Here is a 27,721-nt window from a genome sequence, read left to right on the forward strand (position 1 = left end):
TTGCAAAGTCTTCAGAAGGAAAAGTTGGATGCACTGAATGGACCACCTTGGTTTAGAGATAAAAACTCAGCAAATGAATGGACAGATTAACAGACAGGTTTCCTAGCAACTGGCTCAGGACAATGAACTTGCTCTCACAGGAAGAATACATTTAATTCTCTTCATTTGAAGGAAGAGCCATATGTAAAAGTTGTTTATTGCAAAGCAATTCACAACTGTTAAGATCTGGTTATTAAAATTAGAGAGATGTCTTTGCCCAAATTAAGGTGCAAACGAGACCATACATCAAAGTCATTAGTATGGATTTTTATTTAACAGTAAATGTGAGGGAGAGAGGGAGAGATAGAAAGAAATAGGAAAAGAGAGGGGGCAGGGAGAGAAAGAGAATGACAGAGAGACAGAAAATATGTCACCACTGCATGGATTCTGTTGGTTCTCTTCTTCTAGTCTTCTCAGCGGTGACGGTCCCAGTCTAGTCAAAGTGATGGCTCACTGTCTTGAGCCATGAGGGGTGGGAGAAGCCCGTGAAACACAAAATCCACTGGGTTTATACTTAATCAGGTTAAGGTAGGAATGCCCAGGTACATCCCCTGCAGCAGGGAATTTTACACTGGATAATGTAATACTTTGAATCACGGGACACTTCAGGAGCCTGATGGTTTATGATACCTTCTAAGACTAAGACATCACAGCTGCCTCTTATATCAGTGACACTGAGTCATTTATGGCCCACCAGAAGGGGTGAGTTCCTTCAGGCTGTGTTTAAATGTCCTGGTACTTCTCTGAAAGGGAATTTCCACAGCTGAACCACTTGTGTAAGGACTTTGGCATGATAAAAAGTACTCCCCCAACTCTCAGGATTTGCCTCTTATCAGCATCTTCTCTTATCTTGTCCAAGACCCAGCTGTAGCCTCTGGTGCACACTCTCTGCACCTGGGTAGTTAAGCGGTTCATTTTTTGAATAATTGACTATTAACAGTCCAGTCTCTCACAACAACCTCTTAAGATCTGTTAGAGGGAAAGAGAAAAAAATCCACACAGGACTTCCTCTCTGTGGGTATTTGGTACAGCTGAAGAACTATTCATTCCCCAAGAGTAAATTCTTTGAAACAGTAACTTCTTTCTTTTTTTGCTTCTGCAAACCACCAACATTAGGACAACGAGTGCAAAAGACAAATGCAGTGATGTCATTACTACTGAGAAAAGTATACATGTTACATGCTCCTTGGAGCCTTTTTGAATTTAGGGAAGTATTTCCAAATCAAAAGCAAATGTTAAGGTATAGGTGGCACCAATTTTTGAAAAAAAATGGTATCAAGCAATACCTTATATGTAAAGCTAATTAGATATGTGGCAGACATGTCTGTGACCTCAGACAACATGCCACATTGAAGTAGAGAGAGCCACAGCTTGACACAACATTCAGCACTGGAGCTGCCCACAACCAAATGAATGGGATGCTTGGGAGCATAATATGAATTGTACAATAATTTATTGTCCTGGAGAGAAACATTAGTCATGACAGACAGCATTCTGAGCTGTATTATTATTATTATTATTTACTTGCTGCTTAATGAAAACCAACAGTGCACATCAGGTCTATAGCTGATGCTGACCTTGAAGGTTACTCTTAGCTTTCCTGAAAATCAGAAAAAGTTGCTTGTTGAACCTATCAGTTTTGTTTTGTTTTAAATTTTAGCTTCAGTAAAATACAATATACATTTCACACAGTAGCAGTTTATACTGAGATTAAGGTGTACTGATACTTGATTAAATGGATAATACATGATGCTCAGAACACAAAGGAATATGGATTTTTCTAATAAAATGCTACTTTGAAATAGTGTGCTTCTTGCAAAATATTCCCTGTCACAAAAGAGCATAAAATCAGTGAAATAAAAAGCAGCTTTTAAAAACATACACTTAATAGCATCAAAATTTAGAACCAGGCAAAGAAATTTAAACACCGCTAACATCAGCTTTGACTAAAATTGAGACCACAAAGTTGCTGATACACCAGGCTGTCCTAAATCATGTTAGTCCAGGCGAGAGAGACCTTCCTACACTGTTTGCATCCATGTCACCCAGGTTTTGCCTTCCCCCAAGGGGAGTGTACGTCTCTGCTTTTGCTGAAGCATCGCATCTTTTTCCACTGACAGAAAACTAAAAGCAGAAGAAAGTTTCTGATCTTAGATACTTTTCTTAATGGAGTCTCTGCTGCATTCTCACTTTGTAGGTTTTTTTAAAACTAAATTGCAATTGTTCAAGTTTAAGTAGTAACTGCAATGGCAAGGTGCAGAAATCTTCTTAAGACTTAGAAAGCCAGCACACCAGTTTAACCTCCCCCGGACCTTTTTGTGACCTAGAGCCTCTTATCACAGAATAAACTAATCAACAAATAATCTGTCTTCCAAGACTTGGAAGAGTCTTTAAAATTAATGAAGACCACTCTATAAATGCCACTGAACAGCAGTAATGCAGGATTTTTTTTAGAGTTCCGGATCAAACATATCTCCTACTTATCTAAATGGAAGCTAATATGTGCCATTATTTTCTTGATTATGATCAAGAATCTAATGTCTGAGTATGTACCTATCTGTATGAAACACAGTGAGTTTAATCTACTCACATATCCCCAGGAATGCTGGCTGCACATCCTGTTATGTTGTAATAAAAGAATTTCATAGAGATCTATTGTACTGCACTGCTCTCCACTTACAGCGATGATTCCTTCAATTGATGCTTGTCTGCGCAGTTACACAGGTGCGCAGATGAAATACATACATTTTTTCGTGATAAGAATATTAGGATTCACACATTCATGAGCCCTCTGGAAGTCAGAGTGACAGCCAAGATTTTTAACAGCTCCTGAGCAATGAAATCAGACAGTTGCTACCCATTACGTTATTCCTCACACTTAACAACAAAACACACATTAGATGTAAATTATCCTCAAGAGAGGACAAATGTGGACTGATTCTGGTCTTATCCTTTTAATAACTAAAGCTTTGTACCAAGATCACTAAATGTCTTGAGCAACACATTTCAATAGCTATTAAATGCTACTGTGTTATACAGCTTAAAAAATTTATATCCTGAATTTGACTCCGGGTGGGAGTGTGTGCTCTTCTTTTGCATTTCGAGCTGTAGAATGCTCAGATATTCTTCTCCACTGCTGTGATTTCTCATATGCCAGAGCAAGAATATAAGAATTGCATTATGGCCTGACTGGTCTGAGTATCTCCCCTTCAGCAACATTATTATCTAGATTGCTTCAGAAGACAAAACACTCCCACAGTAATCACGCTCTTAGATCCACAGAGTTATTAAGCTATAGATCATGCCCATATTCACTTTGGCCTCGGAAGCAGCCTTGATGTCTCCACCTCTCTTTTCCTTCTTTGAATGTGAATATCCTTTGGTAAAGATTTTGCCTTGGTGCTACATGGAGTATTACCACAAATTACTTCAAAAAATGTAAATGAAGAGAAGATTGACTGAAGAAGTATGCCAAGATGTGCTGGAAAGGAACTCTTCTGCCTAAAAAGAAAAAACTAAATTATAGAAGATTGGATCTTGAAATGAATCCTATTTCATCTTGTCATTAATGACCTTAGCATAAGAGAAAGAAGTATGCAAATGGCAATTGTATGGTACAAAATTAGACACCTTACCAATACGGCAGATGATGAAAAATAGCAGATGGGAACAGACAAGAAACATGATCCTACAAAGAACAAGGTCATGCACACATGAATGGCTAGTTATGAAGTGGGAGCTCATAACTTGCAAATGATTAAGGATAAAGATCTGAGTGTATCTACATGAGCACAGAATACATATGTGCCACAGAACGCAAATATAGATCTAGGTGAATTCAGTGACAGATTTCCAACACAGCTAGAGAAGTATCAACACTTAAACCTCTAGTAAGATTTTATTTAGAATTCAGGGTACAATTCTACTCACTCAGGATCAAAATTAATCAAATTAGAACCACTGCGTGGGATAGAAATATATAATTCAAGGAAAATCTGTCAGTGTTTGGTTGTTTAGCAAAGTAGACCAAATCTGAGACGGGAAATGCCTATACTCCATTCATGTTTCTTAAAGTGAACTTTGGGGAATTGTAAGCTAGCATTCTAAAAAAAAAAAATTTGAAGTGGTTCTCTCTTTATACATTTTGCACATTTCAGATTTAAATACAGAGTTCAACAGGAAGGACAAGAATCTGTTCATATTTTCTCAACCATATTTAGCATTAACTTCCTCTATATTATTAAAAATCAATCAACATTATCTTACAAGTTATCTTAATTTCAGCACACTAGCAAGACATATTCCAAATGTCACTGCATTGCAGTAAAGAGGAGGAGGAAGAAAGTTCTTAATTTCTAAGAGGACTTTTTTAATACCAAGGATAGCATCCAAAATACTTCTGTTCATCTCCTAAATTAATTTCTTTGTGCTAGTTGGAATAATTTTCTTTGAATGTGCAAATATGCGCAATGTGCTTTAAGCAAAGTCAAAGTTATTAAAAACCTGAAATGCTCTTCTTTAATCCCTGTTAATAATTGTATAAATGCAGTGTTCTGATAATCCTCACAAGAGGGTATTAGGGCACATACATTTTGTAAGATGAAAGCTGCATTTAAGTGTTGCTCAAACTGTACAAAAACACCCTTGTGAACTACCTTGAACACAGATTTAGTGAGTTTTAAACTGGCACTTCGTTCCTGTTTCAGCAAGCCTCCTCTGCAGATTTAATGATCAGGAACATCCTCCTGATGCACGCTGGGAGATATGGTTGCAGGGTCCAGACCGCAGCAGACACCGTGTCAGATGAGACGGAGCTGCTTGTTAGGGGTGAGTATGCTCGTGGTGCCCCCTGAAAACACAGTCACCACACACTGTTGTACCAGGGAATTTAAATACATGAGCTCCAAGGATGCCTCTGCCATGCAGTGGTCCTTAGATTTTATATTATTGAAGCCATTTGTGGTAAACTTGGTGTCTTTGAAGGCACTTTCACCATAAACTGACCTGCAGACTCTGCAAAGAGAAACAAAAGATAGTGGGTTAATAGACAGTTTTAAGAGAGGTAACAGCACAAAAAGTATATCTGATTAGCTAAAATAGACAGTTAGCCTTCACAGACCTGCATAAGGTAGGTATAATGAGCTCTTTGTGTTTTTATGTGATGCTTTGCATTTCATCTCATGGTCAAGCTATTCTTTCAGCTTTAGCAGTTTAGGAACATTCATTCATTTCCTAAGAGGAGGGTCCAATTGTAAAATTATAGATATGAACAATGAAACAAAAGCCCCATAATATGATGAGGATTTGGGTTTATTCACACATGGAATTTTTACCACCAATTGTTCACTGCATCTTTATGCCCAGTCCTATAATCTGTTAAATTTTTTCACCTGTCATTTAATGTTCCTGATTATGCACAGGAACACAGATTCCTTTTCCTGCAGGATCCCAGATCATACCAAAGATGCCACCTAGTTTACAATAAAGCAGGGCACCAGCACCATCTGTGCCTTCCATCAAGCAGAGTATTCCTGCATTCGGCACTACTTGTGTGTGTGTGCATACTCACATGTGTGTTTAGTGCCTGAGGGGATCTGAGGACTTACATTTCACTTACTGGCATAATGACTGGTGGGTCCTGCAATGCCAAGAGACATGGATCCCTGCTAGGTAGCACAGGTGGGTAGCCTTACTGTGGGTTATACATTTTTGAAATAATAAATCAAGGTAGATATTTTATTAACATTTGAAAAACTGCAGAAAAAAAAAAATAATCAGTTACTTGGCTATTATAATTTTTCAAAAATACTTATTTTAACACATCCCACAATGTCTTTAGACTTGATGTCTTCCTATCCGTCACTTTTAGGACAAATATATGTTTCAACTGATAAAGAATGTTTCTGGCTGACTGCAGGGCTCTTCACATTTCCATGAAAGTAATAGTTAAATATTTCCATAAAGACACTTTGAGGACCATCAGATATCTATGAGCTATGGCACTATTGGGATGGTTGTATTCAGTTGACTCGTTGCAGCCATGTAATACCATTTTAGCTGCCTTATTAGATCTGATTCATCCTTCTGGATTATGCAAGACCTTTTGTGTTACCTTTGTCTGTCTCAGACAGGAGCTGGAGGCTTTATGAATGGGCAAGGCAATCTCAACTTTAAATTGAACTTTTGTGACAAAAAGGTCTTAGTTATTATCTAGGATAGACTGATTACAAAATTATTTTTAAAGAATACTGGTTATATAAATTAGTTTATTGATTTTGCTGTAGAAATGAAATTCTTCTCTGAGGAAAAGACCTGAGATTAAATTTTTAAAAAGGCATTGTAAGAAGCACCAGGATGCATTTATGTGAGTCTCATTACCATGTCACCATGCTGTTGAAATAAAAACTATAACTGCTTTGTAGTGGAATTTAAATTCAAATATACTTTGCTTAAAATTTTCTCCTTTTCTTGTTTCTACAATTGGATAATCATAGGATAGAGTAAGAAATTTTGTTTTGTATTGCAAAAAATGTTTAAAGCACTTTCAGTGTAGAGTTGTGAATGACTAGACCTTACAGACCTCAACAGTTCAAAAATCAAAAATATTTATGAGAATCTAATATATCTCTCCTTATACTTTTACAGGAACTTCATTTTCATTTCAGTATCTCTAATTTTTTTTCTCCCCTATCTGTCTCACTTAGTGGTGTGCAATTTTACACTGATGATCCCAAATTGCAGCACCTTTCAAACTTCTTTAGGTTTAGCTTTCGGTGATACTGGACATTGCTTAGGAGAAGATACCAGCAGAAACGGATGTTTCAGTAAACATTTCAGTTAATTCTGAAGAATTCTACCTGACAAAGGAAGTCATCTTCTATGAAGAAAACCCATGCAGTAAAGCTTTTAATTCAAAGCCATATAATTCTTTATTTCTGGTACATTTTATAGTTAAAATAATTTCATTTTATGCATATTACAAAACATCCCTTTCTTTTAAATGTTACAGCCCAAAGCCAAACTGAGATAGCAGAAGCTTTGTTATGAATTTTTATATGTACTGATATAACCAAACTTACAGCAGATCCTTGTTCTGACCTTACTTTCTCTCCTTTTGCCTCTGCAGAAAATGCCAGTGAAAATACTGACAATATGGTACCAGCATATAACTCCATTTCAATCATTACTTCTATTGTAGGTTTCATCTGGTATTTAAATATATCATTGCAGTTTTTTTCCTGAAAAAATATTCTTCTTACAACATTTCTACAGGAAATAAATTTGACATACAGAATAAATTAAATTAAAATAATCTCATTCTCCCTCCTTTAGATCTTCGTGAATCTCAGAATTACTGCTACTAGCAAATTGACTAAATTTAAACTGAAGTATGCATTCAACTGGTTCACTATTTTTAAGTCAAAGGACTGTTTGTCAGAACTTAATTACAAGTGACTTGGAAGAGTAATGTACCTTGTTGCAGCCTCCTCAGATGGAGGAAGCAGAAACAAACTTTGCAGACTTCTGTTGCTCATAATTAACATGCTGATCTTTAACAAACAGACATTCACCACTGTATTTTCAAGGAAGTGCAATGTCTCAATATTATTTATTGTGGGCAAAACATAGAGTATCCTTAAATAATATTTATCTATTTTGAAATCATTTTTACTAGTTGCTCTACTGGAAATTCCCTTGAATATATGCCAGGGAATGTCACTATTTTTGCCCTTGTTGTTCTTTGTTCTGCATTATACAATGAAAGTTAAATTCCAAAAATATCACCAATGAAAGACAACACAAAGAACAAAGAATGAAGAGTGCCAAGTAAATCTCGATTTCTTTGAGTCTAATTACTCATAAGAATGTATTTAATGGTGCAAGAAGATTCCTGAATTTACTGCCTATATACACATTTGTGTGGTTGTGTGCGCGTGTGTGTGTGTGAAACAAAGGAAATAAAGACAGCAGCAAGTTTCTGTTCTGCACCTTTCTATAATGTGTTACATGTTTTTTAAACCCTAAATTTAAATTTTCAAATTCACTTCCTCACAGGTCTTGAATTTAGGTAAGTTGCAATGAAATACAGGTCTACTATTTTTTCAATAATGATTGTGACCTAGTGAATCTCTTTCAGGAACATTTCAAAAGTATATATGAAAAGATATTCTAGATCATGTTCGGACAAAATCAGGATTCAAGTCCCATCAGCATTTACTACTCAAAAAAAACTCCAAATACTTCTCTAAGTGCTTTGAAACTGTGATTAAACTATGTATATTGAAGTAAGAAAAACTTTTTAGTGGTCCTTAGCAATTCTTTTTTTAATGTTATCAATTATGTGGGTTTCATTAGGAAGAGATGTTCTGCCAGCAGCTGGACCTGTCAGGCAGTACATTAGCTTTCCAGATTAAATGTCTTGCATTTTATTCTTGGAGTGAGTTGTGTGAGAGAAGTATTTTGGTAGTCTCGTGCTAGTCAACAGTGACCTTCAAGGGTGGGCTGTCCTGACATACCAGGCATCATCTGTTTATATTCAGGTAAGCTACTATCTAACTTACAAAAGTGTTTCCTCTCCAAATACAGCTCTAGAAAATTCTCTGAAATTCATCATCATAGGTTTTTTTTATTATTAGGTACCTAAAAAAAAAAAAAAGTCATGATCTTTTATTCATCCGAGATCCACCAACCCCTCTAGATACACACATTGATTCTTTAGAGGTCCCCAGAGAGTTCTTTACTCTCTGAATACAGGAAGGATGACAGAAGATTCAGATCGAAGGCCAGAACTGATTTAAAGCAGAAGTGTAGCAATCACTTTCAACTTACCTCAGCAGCTGCAGTGCTCACCTACAATGTAGGATAACTTTGTTTATCTGTCTCAGACCAGAACCCCAAATCACACTTTCTCCTTAAAAGCATGCTATACCTGCAGGTGGCTGTTAGGTGGGGTCAAGATATGTTTAAGCCTCTTTCTGAGGTAGAGGAGCCAGGAGCACAGAAATGCTGTGACAAACAAATAAGGTGACAAACAAATAAGCACGTGGATATGTAGGGCCCAATTTAGGGCGTCTCAAGTAGCCCAAATGTTTTCTTCTTTCATTGAATTGAATCGTGCTCTAGAAATGAACAGAGGTTCCCTCAGGTGAACCTCTGTCAATGGCTTAAGCCAATGCACTGAATTGGTTACTGGAAAGGGAAAAGCTAAATAACAAGCATGCACCCTCTGCACCAGGTTTCCCTCCATATGGGCAACGACACAGACAGTGGTAAATCCTTAAAAGCCGCTGCAATATTTTCTAGAAGACAGTGATCAGAACCCATAACAGCAGAAGATACATAGGCTGATGCATCTCAAGGACAACTAGAAGAGAAAACAACTTTTCACAGAAGCTGGTAACTATTCTGGGACCAGGCTTGCAAAAATGTGCTACCTCAAGTGCAGTCCCATGACAGAAATTATGTATGTCTGATGATCACAGAAGTAGTTTCAGTGGAGTGAATGAAAACAACAAAAATCACCACTATGGACTTACATTCCTGACACCCAAGTCATTACCTGATTTCATTTCATCTATGTCTTCTATTGTTTGTTCACCCAAGGAAATGCAGAATACCTGTTTGTCATGCAAACAAGAATGTTTACATGAGAATGTAGATACACAGTCAACGAATGTTTTCCTCATCACATGACGACAAGAGCCATTTAAGAAGTAGAATTAAGTAGAAGTTAGAAGCAATTTATGATTTTTATGAATGTCAATCCTGTCCTTGACATCAGTCCAAGAATAATTTTCCTATGTCATGTGCATTTTCTGGCTACCAGCCTTTACTAATCCACCCAGATCTTCAACTCACAGCGAATATTAAGTAGCAGACGAGCAGAACAGCAGAATGCTACAGCTTGGCTGGTTTTCCCCCTATCATTGGCACACCAGTAGTCGAGCTGTCTCTGTACTGATTTTTCACAAAGAAGTGATTACCTATGCAGAAGGCTCTAATACAGGATAAATATGCATGTCATGTTCTGACACTAATGATATGATCACAAACATGGGTACCAAACACCCAAGTACCATCCAGGAGACCTGCCTCTCACAGATGTCTCAGGTGATCTTGTAGCCAGAAATGTGTCAGCTTTTCTTAAGACAATGCCTGCTTGCTGAATTAATTTGTTTTTTAAAGCAAGAATTCCAAAAAGAGCTTATTATACTCTTAGTTCCCATCATGCTGTTGAAATCTGAAGTTATCTGTGCTTTTGTGTTTTCACTACAAAGGGTATCTAAATGATCCCATGCTTCAACTATGTTTCACTGTAAAGATGTTTAGAACTAGAAATACTTTTATCATAAAGAGGTTGACACCATGAAAGGGCTGACCCTTACTACCTTACATTGGTCCACTTAGCTACACTATTTTCAGTTTGTGTTTATTTAACTCATCAATACACTATCTAGTACTCAGTGGCTGGGAGGTTTTGAAGAACACCAGCAGAAGTCATAGATAAGAGCAAAAGGCTACTTCTTACATTTACTTTTGGCAAAAAAATCTCTTTTCTCTTAAAACACACAGTTTCTAATGAACTCATTTGAAGCACTGCTTTGCCATAGGCTGCAATAAAGAAAAGCTTGAGTAGAAAAATCTCCTACCAAAGTCAGTTATTGTCTATTCCTTGCTCTTTCTTCTGCAAGTTTGGAGTGTTGGCTGGAGAAAAGCATCTGTAGTTCAGCAAAGAAAAATAGTGCAAGCTGGGAAAACCACACAAGAGTCTAACTTGCTTTCATAAAAGTCATCATGAGGCTTCCTATAGTCAATTACAGGTAAAGATCCCTTTCACATACACTGAGATGAGCAGTTGTCCTGGGTCAGCAGCAGTTTCCAAGAATAATAGAGTTTCTTGCAGAGTAGAGGATCAGTGAAAAACCTGCTGTAATACTCGCCTCATATGGATGGGCACAGTGCTTCAGACATTTAGAACAGAGTGAGTGATTTTTGTTATATAAACCTCCATATTGGTAGAGATGATAGTGACACCACAGACACCAGAATAGCTTTTTTTCATGGTTATCTATTTCCTGCATGACATTCCTTTTTAGAAGCATCATGACTGAGTTAGGAATACAAAGTTGTGAAGCGAAAGGATTGGTTTACATCTGTGAAAGCTTCAGTGCCTAATCAATAGTACCAAGTTTCCAGGATTTAACGTTTATTTAATAAATTAAAGCTTTTTATCATAACAAATTACTGGTTTCAGTAACATTAAGTTGTCAAATTAATTCCATCAACTCTTATTTGTAAATTAGTCTTGCAAAGCTGGCTTACAATTCATTACAACCAAAAGAGTAAGTTGCATTGGTTTCAAACTACTCAGATAGAAGCTGGATGCTGCATTATGCACTGCCAGTCTATGGAGCAGCAAGGTCATCTCCAAACTTTCTTTTTTTAAAATTTCTCCACCTACTTGCAAAGGAACAAAGACTATCATTCCCAAAATTACTTACTCAGTGTTTGAATTTCTGCAATGTAAAGAGTGTAAAGGTAGTGATATTGACAGTACAAGGTAACTAAGCCTGAGAGAATGTGGCTAAGAAGATGACATTTAGGTCTCTTCCAGGGAACAGCAATGCAGTAGCCAGGCAAGTTTGCTCAAGTTTTGAATGTGAGGTGCTAACTAATGACATGTGCCATCTTCTAAAACAGAAAAGATTTCAAATAAATAAAATGCATAGAAATTATTTATTCTTGATTCCTTTTATTTATCAGTGTTCATATAAAGGATCATTTCAGCACATCTAGTCCCTTCAACAATTTATATATTTTTAGATAGATAGATAGATGGATACAGAGATAGAGATAGATATATAGATATCACTCTCTACAACTACCTGGAAAAAGGCTGTAGTGAGGCAGGGGTCAGTCCCTTCTCCCACGTAACAAGCATCAGGATGAGAGAAAATGGACTCAAGTTGCACCTGGAGAGCTTTAGATTACATATTAGGAAAAATTTCTTCCCTGAAAGAGTAGTAAGGCATTGGAATATGCTTCCCAGGGAATTGGTGGAATCACCAACCATGGAAGTGTTCAAAAGGTGTGCAGATGTGGAATTGATGGTGAACATAATGGGCCTAAGTTAATGATTGGACTCCGGGATCTTATAGGTCTTTTCCAACCTCAAAGATTCCATGATTTCATAATTATCATAAGAGTACTTTATAAAATATTTTTATATTTATATTTTTATATCTATTATAAAGTATAGTTTAGGGGAAATAATGTATTGTTGTATTGGTGTCAGTTATATTACAAATAGACCTGTGCTCTCTAAGCATACAATTAACTTTGTTTACAGTTCTATCTCGTTCCTGTACATTTAATGATTTTAGTAGATTTAGATGCCTGTTATTTTCTGGGTATTTTAGTAATAGTTTACTCACTGTTGTTTGCTTTTATTATCTTTTCACTTCTTCTGCTCAAATTGTGTTTTCTATTGTTATGGATGTCAATTGACATTGTGATTTTCTAAGGGAAAAAAATAAGGTCCAGTCCTTTTAATTCTCTGCATCAATGCTGTATACCCTTGGAAACTTATTAGCATACACAGAGCTAATTAAAATCCTTCGACCAGTACAAATATTAGTACCAAAAAAAAAAAAAAAAAAAAAAAAAAAACAAACAAAAAAACCCCAACCAAACATGGCAGAAAGCTTCTTTAAAATTGAGATGAAAATCAGCTTCCTTCTACAATACATAACATGTGTTTTAAGACTGTGCCCTGAGAGCTAACCAAATTCACTGTGCATGCCTAGTGTAAGTTAAATGAGCATTGAGATCAAACAGCTACCTGCAAGCTGTAAGACCTTGAAATGAAGCAGAGCACAATCCTGTAGTGTGAAGGGATGAAAGCCTTTGTGACTACAATCTGTGGTTTGAGTACACATTTTGTGGTCTAAAAATAAAATAAAAAGGTTAAAGCTATTCATCTTATAGACTGGCAAAACTAGCAATCTAAGCAACAAATAAACTATTACACTTTATTTTTTGAGAAGTAATGTTTCCTCTGAACTCCAGTGACCCGGAGCAAATATAACACAGGAACTGCTGGTTAGGTTGACCACCCTGCTCCTTTCTGTTGAGGTATTGCCAATAAAACTTAAAGACAAGTACTTGGGTTTAAAGGCTTTCAAACACATTATTAAATGGAACGTAAACAAGGTCAGCAGCTTCTTGCTGGTCCTTGAAATTACATTTGAGCTGTAGCAAAGGCCAGGAAGATGCCCTGAGCACAGACCCCATTATTTGGACTCACAGAATTGTCCATAATACCGAACTGTTCCCTGAGGCCAGTGGGTACAGCAGAGTTCCCATTCACACAGTTACATTCCTAGTCCCACTGCCCTCAGGATGGGCATGGCAAACTGCCTGTTAGGATTTGCCCCAGCCCACAGTAATCCATGAATTGTGCCAAAGCACTGGCTGGAAAAGTCATAACTTCACAGGGCTGGAATTATGATGGGGTCTGTCTGCCAGCATAAGAGCAGATAGGATCAGGGCTAGAGTTCAGATCTGCACTTTGGCCCTCTTCAGCGTATCATCTGACACATTTATAACATTGGAAGATAGTATATTACTGTAGATGGAGAATCAGCCCTTCAGCCCACAGACTTCAACACATTTCCAGCAACTTGATCTTTTAATAGGACTTCTTTTTTTTAAAATTTAATGATATGAAAGGGAAGTATATTCATATCTTTAAAAAGCTTTTTTTTCAAGAGTTTCAAAATGATTCTTTGTTCTAAGAAGCTTTTTAACAAGCATCGACTTATAGGTATGGACTTACTTCAGTCAAAAAGTGCCTAGAAGCAAATATAAAATTAGAGATCAGATGTGATGATGTTTATTAACTCAGTTCCTGAAAGAGACACAAGAAGCCTTCGAGTGCTGGTGCCCACAGTAGGACTGCAGGGAGTGAAGGAAACAGCATGGACCAGGGCTGGGACAGCTGGCAAGGGATGCCCTACAGCACTAAAGGTAGTCAGCAGGCCATACCAAAGAAAGGGACATTTCCAAAACTCAGTCTCTTACTCTATTTGGGACCTGCTAGCAATATCATCCATGATCAATTCATAGGCTACTTGTGCTTTTACACCTTAGATGAAATTCTAGTTCCCTGTGCTGTCCATACATTTGTGTCAACAACTACTGCTGCACAAAAATCCAGCTCAGAGGTTCTGGACTGCAGTCTGGAATCTGAGCTCACAAAAATCAGCAGCTCTCAAGGTTGTCTCGTTCCAAGTCATTATTTTAAGGTTTTCACAGGGCAGAAAAGTCATCAGGGCAAAGGGACACAACATGACATTGGTACCACTAAAGGACTCAGGCAGGACACCAGGGATTTCTCTTGACCCTCATCCCTGAAATTAGTTGACACTATTCAGGCTGAAATAGTCAATCAATTTCTTCTCTTTCTTACATGCCAACCCTGAGCCTAACTTTCCTGTTTTCCCTGACACTGACTGGGTTATAATCTCTCCTTCTGCCCACATCCCTTACGTACCTTATAGAAACCACACATGGAGGGACTGGGGTTATGGATGTATCCACTAACACCAGAGTTTCTCTAGCATCTACTATACATCCAAATTTCTTTCCATCATCCCCTCCACCATGTGCGAACACATCGTCTGTCATTGCTGGGTACAGCAAAGGAATTTATACTGCAACAGCCAAGCTCCTGTTTTATGCAGCCATTTTATGTGACTTTTCCCAAATTCTGTAGTTACTGCCACTTTCTTATGCTCTTTTTCTTGACCTCTCATCTTCTTGATGACAAGCCAGTGCACCTTGTCATTCATAAAGCAAAACTCTTCAGGTCAAGAAATCTGTTTGTGAACTGCTACATAGCAGGCTTCTTAGCTGTTTGGTAAAAATAGGAATTCTCCTGGCCAGGCAGCAGTGGAGTAAATCAGGGCATATCCCGGGATTCACAGGAAAGGGCACTGCCTCACTGAATGACTACAGCTATTATTGGTAATTGTTTTTCAAGAATTCTCACATTAACATTGTATCGTGGCAAGCAATCTAACGACCTCTCATTCCAACCATAAAAAGGTACATAAAACAAATTTGCCAAAATGCATTCATGCATGTCCTGAAATGAAGTATCAATCCATGGAATTGCTCTGAAAGGAGATAACTGACTAATATCCTTGTCAGTGGGTTCCCAGTGCTCCCAGAGTTGTATAAGAGCCTATCACAGCCCCAAATGTCTTCTTCATGAAGGTCGACTGAACTATAGTGCATTTATGACCAGTCATTTTCTGTGTAGTTTCCAGATAAGCATTTGAACAGACCATGCATTTTTTCCTCAATTGGCTATTCTCAGCTAAAAAATTGTTTTAGAGATGCTGAGCAATAACACAGCCCTTGGGAGAAAAGCCTTTCTGCATTAGCCATCTGACTGACACCATGAATGATTACATCCAAGCACCAAATTTAATGAGATTTCTACAAAAATGAGTGACATCTGCATAACACTCGTGTCCTGGCTAACTGTCATACGTTTGTCATCACTGAGGCTTTTGTCCTTTATTAATCCACTTTCAAGAATGCCTGCTGTTGGAAACTGAAATGCTTTTTAGCAGTCATCCTGCAGACTGTAAGAGCACACATCTCCAAAAGCATAATGACACATTGTCATGCCTAGGAACGCATTTAAAACATTTAAAAAACATGAGAGAACTCTGACAACAAAATATATTGAGAATTTAGCTGGGGATGTATGCATAAATATTATTTTACGTCCTTTAATATAAGCAATGTCCATGTTCTTTTGTTATAATATAGTGGCTAGAAACTCTTTAACAATATTCAGAGTGCATGGGAGAAATACTGTCATAAAGGAAATGTACTAAAGTATTTCCCTATAATTTTGTTTGTGCTTGGGACCATTATGGTCTAGGGCTCCAACCCAGTAAAAGCATATGATTGTATCAAAACCCCAGCTTTCCTCTAAACTTTCCCTCATGGCTACAAATAAAAATTTCACTAATATTTTCCTACATCAACAGATAGCCTGAAACAGTAGAGGATGAAGATTGAAGAATCACCCTATTTTATTAAATTAGCCCCAGGACTTTCTGTTCTGAGACAAAGATCTGACCTGGCGCTCCCCAGCAAAGAACAGAAAGCACTCAGCAGGAAGGCAGGAGTGCAGAGAACATGTAGTACTGCCATGTTTCCTTCAAGGAAGAAAAGCAAGACATTTCCACTGCAAATGAAGTGGGACTCCAGAAGGCCAAGAGCTGCAAGGTGTCCAATGGAAGGCACTTCCATCTTATTCCAGTCATTGTTTGTGGCTTGATGAAAGCCACTGACAACAGCAAAGTCAAGCCTGGTGAGTGGGCAGAGCAAGGGAAGAGGAGAGATTCCCAGTAATGAAGCTGCTCATTGCCCATGAAGGTGGAAAACCTTGTTCCTCCTATGGCCCAGAGTCATATCCTGAGCTCCTGTGAAGACTGCAGTGTGTTGTGAAGACAATATTCTTCCATCATACATCCATAGCACTAAGGTTTACTGAATTGAATCTCCTGAATTTCAAACATTTGCTTCTCTTTCTTGTTGTTATTACTTCTAAATGCCATGTATTTCCAACACTTTAATGTCAATTGGTTGCTTGTAGATCATTGCAAATAGAGGAAAGGGAATAGCTCTCTCATTTATAGGATTCAACATTTCTTTCACTCTGAAGATATTGAGTCCAACTATTGCAAAATTCTGATCCTACTGCTGTCATAGTTCATGTAACCATGTTTTAGTTGAAGGCATATCAGAAGAAACATAAAGCTGTTTGCAGCTGCAAATGACAAAAAATCACAGTATATACAAATACTTCTGTTAATGGGGTTTTTTAGCCTTTGATGTTCAGATAAATTTGTTTCTGCTCTTGGACTAAGAAACCTAGCCAGTAAAAGATTTGATTGCATGAAATAGCACTAAAATATAAAAATTCTGACGCCTGTAGTGCAGAAATACTGCTGCAACTTCCTCTTCAGATGAAGGCACCAGATCCCTGTGTTTGCCACCTTGATCTGCAGGTGCTGAGCTCTGACATTTCAGCAAGTGGGACCACACCACTCACCACAGTTCCAAGGAATGGAGGTTTTCAAAGGTCCTGCTCCACTACAGCTCATGAGACCTTCAAACAGCACTGGGCTCCATCAAGAGTGTACCAGCAATGGCTTTCTATTAATGAAGTTTTGTTTCCATCACCACCCTTCCTGCAGTTCCATTTTGGGAGGAAGTGTCCATTAGCACATCTCTGATTTCACAGTCCTCCATCTTTGTAGGAGCAGAAGCAAAACATCAGCCTTCAATAGCAAGAGGATGGAAAACAATTAGAAGGGCCTTGGATGACCAAAAAAAATACATATTTTTCATAAAAATTTTAGGTATTAATAATATGAATATCTTATGGAAGTATCAAGTTCTCTCCTCCAGGACTTATATAAGATTTTAAGTATAAGAAATCACAAGAAATAGGTTTGTTTTGCATGTGTACATGACAGAGACATATATTTTCCCCAAAACATCTGCTAAAAACAGCTATGGAGGAGAATGCTGAGCCAGAACAAACTTGCCTCCAATTTAGTTTGGAAAGCGTAAATGGACAATGTTTTCAAACACCAGCCATATCAATTATCAAGAAGAATTAAATAAGAAAACTATGGGTGGGAGTGGGACGTCAGAGACACATTTTCTTTGCAAAGTCATGTTTGTTACCAGAGACCTCACTTATTGCAGCAGTCACATGGCCTATACAAATGGTGATTAGCATATTCTCATTTAGAGCAGCTAAATGGAAAAAATAATCCTCTATTTTTCAAATTAAGAAGTTTTCATGGAAATTTTTTTTGTTTTTAATGGTCCCCTTGTAATTTTCAGCTTTTGAAATATTTAGGTTTGGGTTTTTATTTTAGTTTTAGTGGCTTTCAACCAGACAGTGGGACTTCCAGCAGGAATCCAGGCAGGTTCTCTGAATGAGTGAATTTGAGAACAAGGATGAATGCTGTGTTCTTGATTCAGGTATTAGTGATATTACTGCTCTTCATGATGCACATTCTCCTGTGCTTCATTTTGCTTACTAGCTCTCTTTCCCGCTGACAAGCCTCATACAAAGAGAAGATGTGATCGTGACTGTTCAGTCTAGCCTGGATGCTTCTTAAAGTTCCTCTTTTTGTCCTCTAATTTTAGGTTCAGAACAATTATAATGGAGTTTTGCAGGTGTTTTTTAATCTGTTTCTATTTCTAGTTCTTCTGCTGTCACTCTGACAAGTTAATTGATGTTCACTCACACAGCAGCTAATGAATAGCAACAATCACAGCTTACCATCAGAAATCGTGGAAATGAGGTATCTCCATGATGTAGTACTGTGTATCTTAACTCTCATATTTCATGGATATTGAACTCCACTGGGTCCCCACAGAATGCATCTCCTGTGTTATTGCTGCACATCCACAATGATGGTGTAGTCTGTTTGATTATTCCACTTTATTTCTAGGTCCTCCTGGTCCCCCAGGGGTTGTAATAGTGGAGGAAATTACAGACACAACAGCAACACTCTCCTGGAGTCCTGGGGCAGACAATCACAGCCCTATCTCCCTCTACAACCTGCAAGCACGCAGTCCATTTTCTCTTGGCTGGCAGACCGTAAAAACAGGTGAGAAAAACTTTCAAACAACACAAGTAGACTGTTCAAAACTCCTGATCATAACAGTAATAACCACTGGCAACTACAGGAACAGATACTCTTAAGAAAACAATGGCAAATTAAAAGCACTGATTTTTTTTTTCTTTTTTTATTCCTTTTGTGTTACTTAGCAACAGCTCTGAAAGGACAGCACAAAGACTCCTGCCATGATGCATCTGTGAATAAGCAGAAAGCTCTCCCCTAAATCCTTCTATCTGTGTCTTTTCAGGAATACTACAGTGCCAAAAACCTAGCTACGATTTCTGACATATTAAATCCTTGCTGTCGGTCATTTCTAATGACCATGTTATATCACAAAGTCCGCTTTCTATTGAGATGCTGCAGGTCAGCTTCATGTTTCTGAGTGACCTGTACATTTCTTTCTCTCTGCAGTTCCAGATCTCATAAGTGGTGACATGGAGTCTGCTATGGCTGTGGAACTGAACCCTTGGGTGGAGTATGAGTTCAGAGTAGTAGCAACCAATAAAATTGGGACTGGAGACCCAAGTGCACCATCGAGAGTGATCAGAACCAATGAAGCGGGTAAGGAAAGGATAAAAAAGTTACTTTTACAGCACTATCAGAAACAAGAGCTGCTCTAATATAACAATAGACAGGATCTCTGTTCACTGGTACACATCTGTGTGTCCAGTCATCCTCTGTTCCAGGGTGATATTCTTTGAAGTGGGGAGACAGTTTTAATTACAGGAATATTGTCTAACTTACAGAAACTTCAAATAAAACTATTCCTTGCTCTTCTACTCCATCTGAGCTGCCTCACTTTTCATCTTACACTTAAGCTATTCCTGCCTTCTCTTTGATAGACTTCTGCTGCTCTTAAATTAGGCTGCATCTCAGTCTCTTCAAACAACAATGGAATGCATCTCAGTCTCTTCAAACAACTTCACCTAAGCCACATCTTCCCCCATATTTTTCATAACTTCTCTCAAGACAGTGCATGGAATTTTTTCAGCAAGAATCGGAAGTCATAAAAAGCTGCTTAATTTAAAATACCTTGTATTCTAAGTGTTTCTATGTCCTGCACACTCTACAATGAACGGTTACTACCTTTTAATAAATTTCATTGTATTTCTAATTAGAATGATACGTGGGGGACATGAAATCAAAATATCCTATTTGGGTATCTTGAAAGTTACAATGGACTCATAAGATTTGGAATCATTGACAATAACTTGGGCAGAATGGTGGGAAATAAAGAAGAACCTGGAATGGAGAAAAATACCTAGGTACTTAGAAAGACATATTTAAGAAGCAGAAAGAGATAGAGATAGGATTCGGACAAAGCCTCAGATGAGAACTACATGTGAGAACACTTTCAGATTATTCTTCATTCTTCTTTGCAACTTAGGATGCCTAGACAGATTACTTTGTGTTTTGATGTTTCATCAGCTGAATAATTTTTAAGTAGCTTATTGCACCACTGTGAACACCTCATGCCTTCCTCCTCAGTGACCTCCCCACAGGCACTGGGAGCTGCTGTTAGGTCCCCGCAAGGCCATCTCTGGTCTGGGCTGAACAAGCCCAGCTTCCCCAGCCTCTCCTCACAAGGCAAGTTCTCCAGCCACTCCCCCACCCCAGTGGCCTCCCCCTGAATTTGTACTAGTTGATCAATGTTTTTCACATTGTGGCACTCAAAATTGGATGCCCTATTTCAGATGAAGTCTAACAAACCTATCTGCAGTTGTAATATTTATGTTTTTCTACTTTAAATAACTGTGTAGTTGCTAGCTGATACTAAATTTCACTGTACAATCACAGAACAGCACTGAGGTGATTTGATTCCCATTCATGCATGTTGAAAGATGCTTCCTTTCAAACTCTCCCCCTCACCTTCAAGCTCCCCACAGTGTGAAACTCAATACCTTGATAGCAGAAGCTTCAGATGCTCCATACTTTGTTCCATTAAGAAAAGGAGGAAATGAAAATGAAATAAGAAGCACAAGGTACTTTCATCTGAAATTATTTAAAAAGAAACCTCCCTTTTATCACTACCATTATTCTTTCCTTAATTTTCTGTACTGTATTTCATTGGCATTACAAATTCTTCTGGACCCTAATGTTTGAACAACTTTTCTATTTATTCGGATGATACATATCAGAAAGGACAAAAACATTCTGGAAAAAGTTTATCCTGTAATAGGTTGCACACCTGGTATTATGCTCTTTCAGACTGAGGAATATTTTCCCTTTTTTTACAAGGATGGTTCAGTATTTTAATCGACCAGCTAAACCATGAGCTAAAGTTCTTCTGACAAACTGAAATTTGAAAATGTTAGATTTCATCCAGCTGTCATGTTTTTAAGCTCTTTCTTCTTCTTTCCCAATGTTCAACAAACTCTATTTGCTAAAACATATTCTTACAACTCAAGTGAAATTCTTCTTCATGCATATTCATTTTCACTATTCTTCACAACTTTACTGCTGTAAAAATAAATTGATAAATCATAATACTGATCAGCAAAAACAAAATTGTGGGAAAAGACAAAGCGTGCAGTGTGTGATGAATTTTCATCCAGTGCTTGGTATTCATTTCTGGGTAACATTCTGCTGTTATTGCTATCATAAAGAACAGAGTCTTTAACTCAAGAAACAATAATCTGAATTCCAGCACATGGGGCTTCTCCTGAAAAACAACACTGCAGCTAGTAATAATGCAGGTCTTCTTGAATAATAAATCAGTAACATATTCGTTCAAATAGGAAAAAGACCATAACAGATTCTTACTTGCACTTTCATATTCCCAGGTAGGAATACCTTTTTTTCTACCAGTTACAGCTGCACAAATGTCATGTTAGAAAAGTGTGGTTTGTAGCACGGCATGGAAATCCAGACAGGTGCCAGTATTTCAAAGAAACAGGAGCTGAATTTATTCAGTGTGCCTGCCTAATAGGGCACAGCAGAAGTCTGCTGCTATTGCCCTAATTTCAAAAGACCTTTCTTCAAGAAAAGGTTCAGTTTCCATTTCAGTTGCAAATGGTTTGGGGTTTTAGGGTGGGATGGCTAATAAAAAAGATGGATGCAGCCTCCATTTTTTATTCTATAGAGGAGGTAAGAAAAGTTAAAACAAGGAAAAACTTTCCAAATTGTTAGAATCTGAACAGAGTTGTTAAATTGGAGCAATAACACAATGGATCCTGCTTTAAATAAAGAACCAAATAAATAAAGAAACCCCTAACTGTTGCACATACGATTACTTGAAAAATGGCATACTGCTTATAATATGTTTGGTACTCTTGAAGTGTCAGAGTCTTCATGATCTGTTTCATTCAGACAGTCAGTTTTTCCTGAACTTCAGATATTCCTGAAGTTCAGAGCCTGTTGCCTCTGTATTTTGAAAGGCCTTTCACTGATTTTGGGAATTATCACACTTGGTATAGTTTTCAGATGCCAAAGAGAGAGGAAACCAGTAATAGTTTTCATTCGCTTACAACAGTTTTCATATGGGTTTTCAAATTAGCATATCATTGCCTATAATAGTGAACCCATTGATCCATTATTTTTCACAATAACTCTATTACTGATTTTTTTATCTGAAAGCTTCAAGAGAAACTGTCCATTAGCATGATGCCCAGTTCTAATATCACAGTTCTCAATTCTTAAAGGACATTTATGTTAAAGAACATCGTATTTTAGAAAGAACATGGCATGAGCCTCTACTCATGACCCAGATAGAGTAACTTGGCTATTTGCACTGATGGTAGATATGGCCCACAAGTGCAAACAGGCAGGTTGCCCCTGCACTGGGAGGAAATCCAGAAATATCCATCTCCTAGCTGAGAAAGTGACTGTGACACCTATTCAGGTAAGAGTTGAGATCCATCAGGCTGAATGGTAGCTGTGTAGACCACCCACAGAGGCAGCAAATGTGTGATTCTGGTTCCATTATTTTACACTTAAATGGAAATCTGCATCTGTAGTTTAATGGCACAAGAAAATTTGACTGGAGACTAAAGTCTTTTTTTATCCCCACTCCTCACTTATTTTATCACTTCTTACCCAGGATAGTAACAATGCCTTATATTAGTCCATTATCTAAAAAAACCTATGAAAATAATAATTCAGATGGTGTAAGGAAACCGACAGAATAATAAGCAGGTTTCCACTTGCTTTATTTTTTTTAATTAAACTCTAATCGTGTTACTTAGCTCATATTTAGTTAACATGATTGCTTTTCATTGCTACTTCCATTGGAACAGATAACACCACAATTTTCTGGCACATCTAGCTTACAGCCAGCTGCTGCATTTCTGTCAGTTCTAGCCTTGATATATATTTTACAGGTCCACAAGGTGCAAAGAGCCAATAACATGAATTTAAACATGTCTGGCATTCCACTAAGACAGTCGGGGCATTTGAAGCCTGGGGGCAAAGCATCAATTATATTATCTATTCATGGGGAAACATGGAGAGAGGGAAATTGAGTAGAATCAAAGTTTAACCTGCTAATCATGCATGCAAACTTGATTTTATGAGGTAACAATGGAATGCACTCTATTAGTAGCAGACTGTACACTGGCTTTATTTTTAATAAGTCCTTATGTTCCATTAAGTTGCCCTTATTCTCACAGCAAAACAAGAAATGTCTCTGTCCCAGGAAACGTTATGCATTTTAGACTGGCTTTATTTTCAGGGGGTTTTTTGTTGTTGGGGGTACTGTTTTATTTATGATTTGTAGAAAAGAAGTTCCAGCTTTTCCCATAATCATAATTATTTTTGCACTAGGAATAACAAAAATGGATAACCTCCTCTATCTGGGATATTTGCAGATAATGGCATGGTCTACTAATGTCTTTGCAGAAAACCCGCTTTTCCATGAAGAAAAACAAAAGGAGAAAGTAGTCTGTAATCATTGACTGGAAGCTACTTAGACATTGAATTGTAGGCTCAAACTAATATTGACAAGGAATCCAAACGTGTGTGTTAGTAGAAGATGTAACAGAAAAGCACCTGCATTTGTCCCTTAGCATGTATGTATGGCACTGCACTCAGATTTCAGTGCTATAGGTGGTGATTTGGAGACTATTCAGGCAGAGTCCTGCAATCACATATGACCCTCTTGTCAGTGAATAGCACTAAATTCAATCTCCTACTTAATTATAAACATTAATAATACAGAGGAAATTAGAACAACATTTCAGATGCTGAGACCAGTAGAGGCATCCTTGTTTTCCAGTAGTCAAATATGTGTGTCATCCACTTCTGAGATGCTGGCATGTTGCACATTTCATTCCTGAACAGATGACACGTGACTTGTTATTCTGGGAGGGTGACAACTTGATGGCTGGTCTTTCACAGAGTAAAAGGGTTTTCACTTAACACCCCCCTGTTTCCTAGATGTGTACTGCAGGAGATATATAGAGATACACACACACAAATGCATAGCTATAGAAGGTGAATGGAAAGCAAGTGAGGAGAAAAAACTGAATGTGCTATAGCTTTGGTCTCACATGAAGAAGTTCTGCCAAGCTGGTGACAAGCCCTCCTTCCTCCACTCATACCTTTTCTACAGCTAAAAAGTGTTGTTTTTAAAACTACATAGGTATCTTAAGTTATAAAAAGCTTTAAAATAAGTAACAGCAACTGTACCTTGAGCAAAGGTACAAGTCATTTCTTAAGGACTAAATCCAAGTCTAATTTATCTCCAAAAAAGTGTAGCAATATCAATATTTTCCTTAATTTTTCTTTGTTTGACAAAAGTTTCAGAATTTATTCAAAAAATATCCATGTGGAAAATATCTTAAAGAATACAGGATTCATGTGAGTAATAAAGACCTTGTGAATTAAGTATGGAATTGGGATTTGGGAATCTGGTCTCAATTGCTTTTGAGAAAACTGTATATTTGTGCAACTCAGGTAAGCATCTCAGTCTAAAAACACTAGGTTAGTAAGAGTCTTCTCTTTGACCTCCTTTTCTCTCATTTATTCCCTGTTAAAGGATAGGGACTAAATCTAGATACAGATTTCTACTGTAACAATGCAATCAATTATACTTAATTGTAATAAATTATAATTTTGGCTGCTAAATACTTTTATTCTGCCCAAAAATTAAGACAGACTACAAAATTAAGAATCTGTATTTTCTCTTCATAATAAACAAAACACACACGATTTAAATAAGCCACTAGACATTTCCTTGGGGAAAAATACAAACAAACCAAAACAAAAACCAGAAAAACACTTTAAAATTATTAACTATTCATTCAATAACATTTTTAAAAATTTATTTACAAGACTGGAATGTTAAAAAGAGCATGAACTGGCTTACAAGTACTTTCAGCTTTTCCATGTTCAGTGTGACATTTTCTTTTCCTTTTTATTAGGAAAGGAATCTACAGATAGTTTAAATCCTTTTTTTAGTTCTACTCACTGACGTAAAAGCACAGAGTGCAAAACTGCTTTTAAACAAAATGCTGATTTATTTTCTTTTGCAAATTAGAACTAAAATAATAATTTTAGATTAAAATTAAAAATCTCTGTCAACTCCAGCTGAAATACTCTCTCTCATCTGTCTTTCTAGTTTTAATTTTTCTATTTTTAAAAACCGAAACAAAATAAAAATTATACATTTTTTCAAAATCAAATTGATATGCTTCATTTTTTATAATGTCAAAATGAAATATTTAATAAGTATTAATATTTTGCCCAAAGTACCAAAAATATTTGAATCAGCTCATCTTTGCAGTCCACCATTTTCATTTAAAAAATTTAAAAAAAAACTAAACTAAAAAAAACCCCACAGATAATCCATCAGCCATGCAAACTGAAAAAAAGGAAGTTTTAAGATCTAATTAAATCACCCTAAAGTACAGAGCAATTTTTAAAATGCTGGACACAGTGGAAGTCTGGAAGAAAAGTGAACATCTACCCCACATATTTGTCATTTCATAGCTATGCTATTACCCACCATTTCAAAAACTGCTCCATTAAAATGTTTTACACTTAAATATAGTTTTAAAATACACAGGTGACACTGTCAGCACTTTTCAGCACTCTATAACCACTGTTCCCATACATAAAACCCTCAGTAACAGCAATTCTGTGCATATCTTCTGTCGTAAATTAAAACTCAGCTTTTCATCCATATTCAGCTTGTAATGATAAGATATGCATGAATTATTAAACAATTGGCCACGGCTTCATGTGTAAGTTTATCCTTCCATATCACCTTTTCTTCCTTTATATCTGAAGTATCTTTTCAAATGCTTTGTAGGACTGCTGAAGGCTACATTCTCCGTACCTGTTCTTAGAGAAAATGTTAATGGGTTTTTTGCTTGGTTTAGAGGAGATAAGTTTTAATAGAGTTTAATTTTACTTTCATTTCCAGCATATCACAGTAATTTCACGAAAATGGAAAACATCCTGCTGTTTGCATTTGAATCAAACTCCTGGCAGGTTCATTCCAAGATTTCTGTTTGTTTGCATTAAGTGGAGGTTTCAACATCAACCTGTGCCAGCATCCAGCCTGTTTTTTACTGTGAACTGCAGCTAGTCACCATGTCTTTCAGACACACTGTTCTTAGTGCATTTTGTTGTTCACATTACCAGAATGATGGAGAGACCTGCCTTTTAACTTCCAACTTTACCAGTGGCTCAGAAAAGAAAAAAAGGAAAGAAAGAAGAGGTGACTTGATCCCAAAGAGCTTACAGTCCAAGGATAAAACAGGAGACAAGTGAGAACAGGTAGCAAAGGGGCTAATGAGAAGGTGTTGATCAGAATTAGACATATGATCCAGCTAAGCATAGTCACCATTTATGAACCTAAAGATCAGTCTTAAGCCAAGGAGTAATCTGGTTTCCAGCAGGTAACATTTTCTCATCTTGCAGTTCAATGAGATGTTGAATACTAACACAGCAAAGAGCTGGGGTGTATTTATTCAGAAGAAACAATACCAAACTTCTCAGTTTTGAAAAAAGAGGTCTTAATGTCCTTGTTCCTCAGGCACACATACCCTGTTTCCAGGAGCCAAGTTTAGCCATCATATTTGTATATTTGGTGCAAGTGCAACTCCATGAGTGTCACTGCTGGGAATTAACAGCATAAAGATTGGGAAGTCATTAATTGTGTGGCAATAAACTTAGGCCATGAGTGAGTAAATTCAGATATAACACTGATGTAAAGGTGGTGCTGCTGAAAGCATGGCTGATGTACAGCCTTGGTGCCTGGCAAAAATGTTTTCTTTTAATAGTTTTCTTCAGTTAATAGTTGCTCATTTCAAACTGTCTCCTTCTAACTGTGTATACCGTGCTTTGCTGCAGTGCAGAGGAAATTTATTCTTTTGACACATTTATTCTTTTAATGGTTATTCATTTGAAAGAGTTTCACTGTGTGAGTGTACATTTTAGTTTGGTGCAAAAGAAATTCATCGTTTTGACAGTTTTATTCTTTTAACGTTTATTCATTTAAATAGGGCCACAGTCTGCAATGTTGTTAACAAGAAAACTCTAGAAAGAGGATGCTGCAGGTTAAATAAGTCCATCATGTTGGATGCTTCAAAGGAGTACAGCATACTCTCTCATTTCTAATGTGGCAGGCACCTACATAAAAACTTCATTTGTCTCTGTAATTTACCCAAAAATACCTCAGAAAGGCAAGAGAAAAATGTGTGGTAAACAAGGTTTAAATATGCTCAATTAGAGATGGCATCATAATTTTTGGATGTTAATTAACTGTCAGATGAGTCTTCATCTGCATCTTTCGTGCTAGAACATTCGGCACAGTGTTGCACACTGATTGTATTCTTTCCATTCCTTTTTTAAAGCCAGAGGGAAATTCTGTTTCTGAAAGAAAACATTCATTATGTCTTTGCCATGTCAAAGGGAGGGAGGGAAGGAAGGTGGGAAGGAAGGCAGGAAGGCAGGAAGGCAGGGAGGAAGGAAGGAAGGAAGGAAGGAAGGAAGGAAGGAAGGAAGGAAGG

General features: G+C 37.2%; 1 protein-coding gene across 6 annotated transcripts in view; it reads left to right on the forward strand.

Moving 5' to 3' along the window:
* The window catches only part of CNTN5 (contactin 5), a 619,355-nt gene that overhangs the window by 562,287 nt on the left and 29,347 nt on the right, over positions 1 to 27,721 (forward strand). For 5 of the 6 annotated variants that reach the window (XM_042023751.1, XM_042023752.1, XM_042023750.1 and 2 more), the window contains 3 exons: positions 4,746 to 4,866; positions 18,597 to 18,755; positions 19,179 to 19,328. In XM_042023751.1, coding sequence (XP_041879685.1) covers positions 4,746 to 4,866; positions 18,597 to 18,755; positions 19,179 to 19,328 — 430 coding nt within the window. The remainder of the gene's footprint in view (positions 1 to 4,745; positions 4,867 to 18,596; positions 18,756 to 19,178; positions 19,329 to 27,721) is intronic. The other variant, XM_042023755.1, reaches the window with a different exon arrangement.

The sequence above is a fragment of the Corvus kubaryi genome, unplaced genomic scaffold, assembly GCF_017639235.1.
Source record: "Corvus kubaryi isolate FWS band 111438036 unplaced genomic scaffold, C.kubaryi_AGA036_p1.0 37256, whole genome shotgun sequence".
Lineage (NCBI taxonomy): Eukaryota > Metazoa > Chordata > Aves > Passeriformes > Corvidae > Corvus > Corvus kubaryi.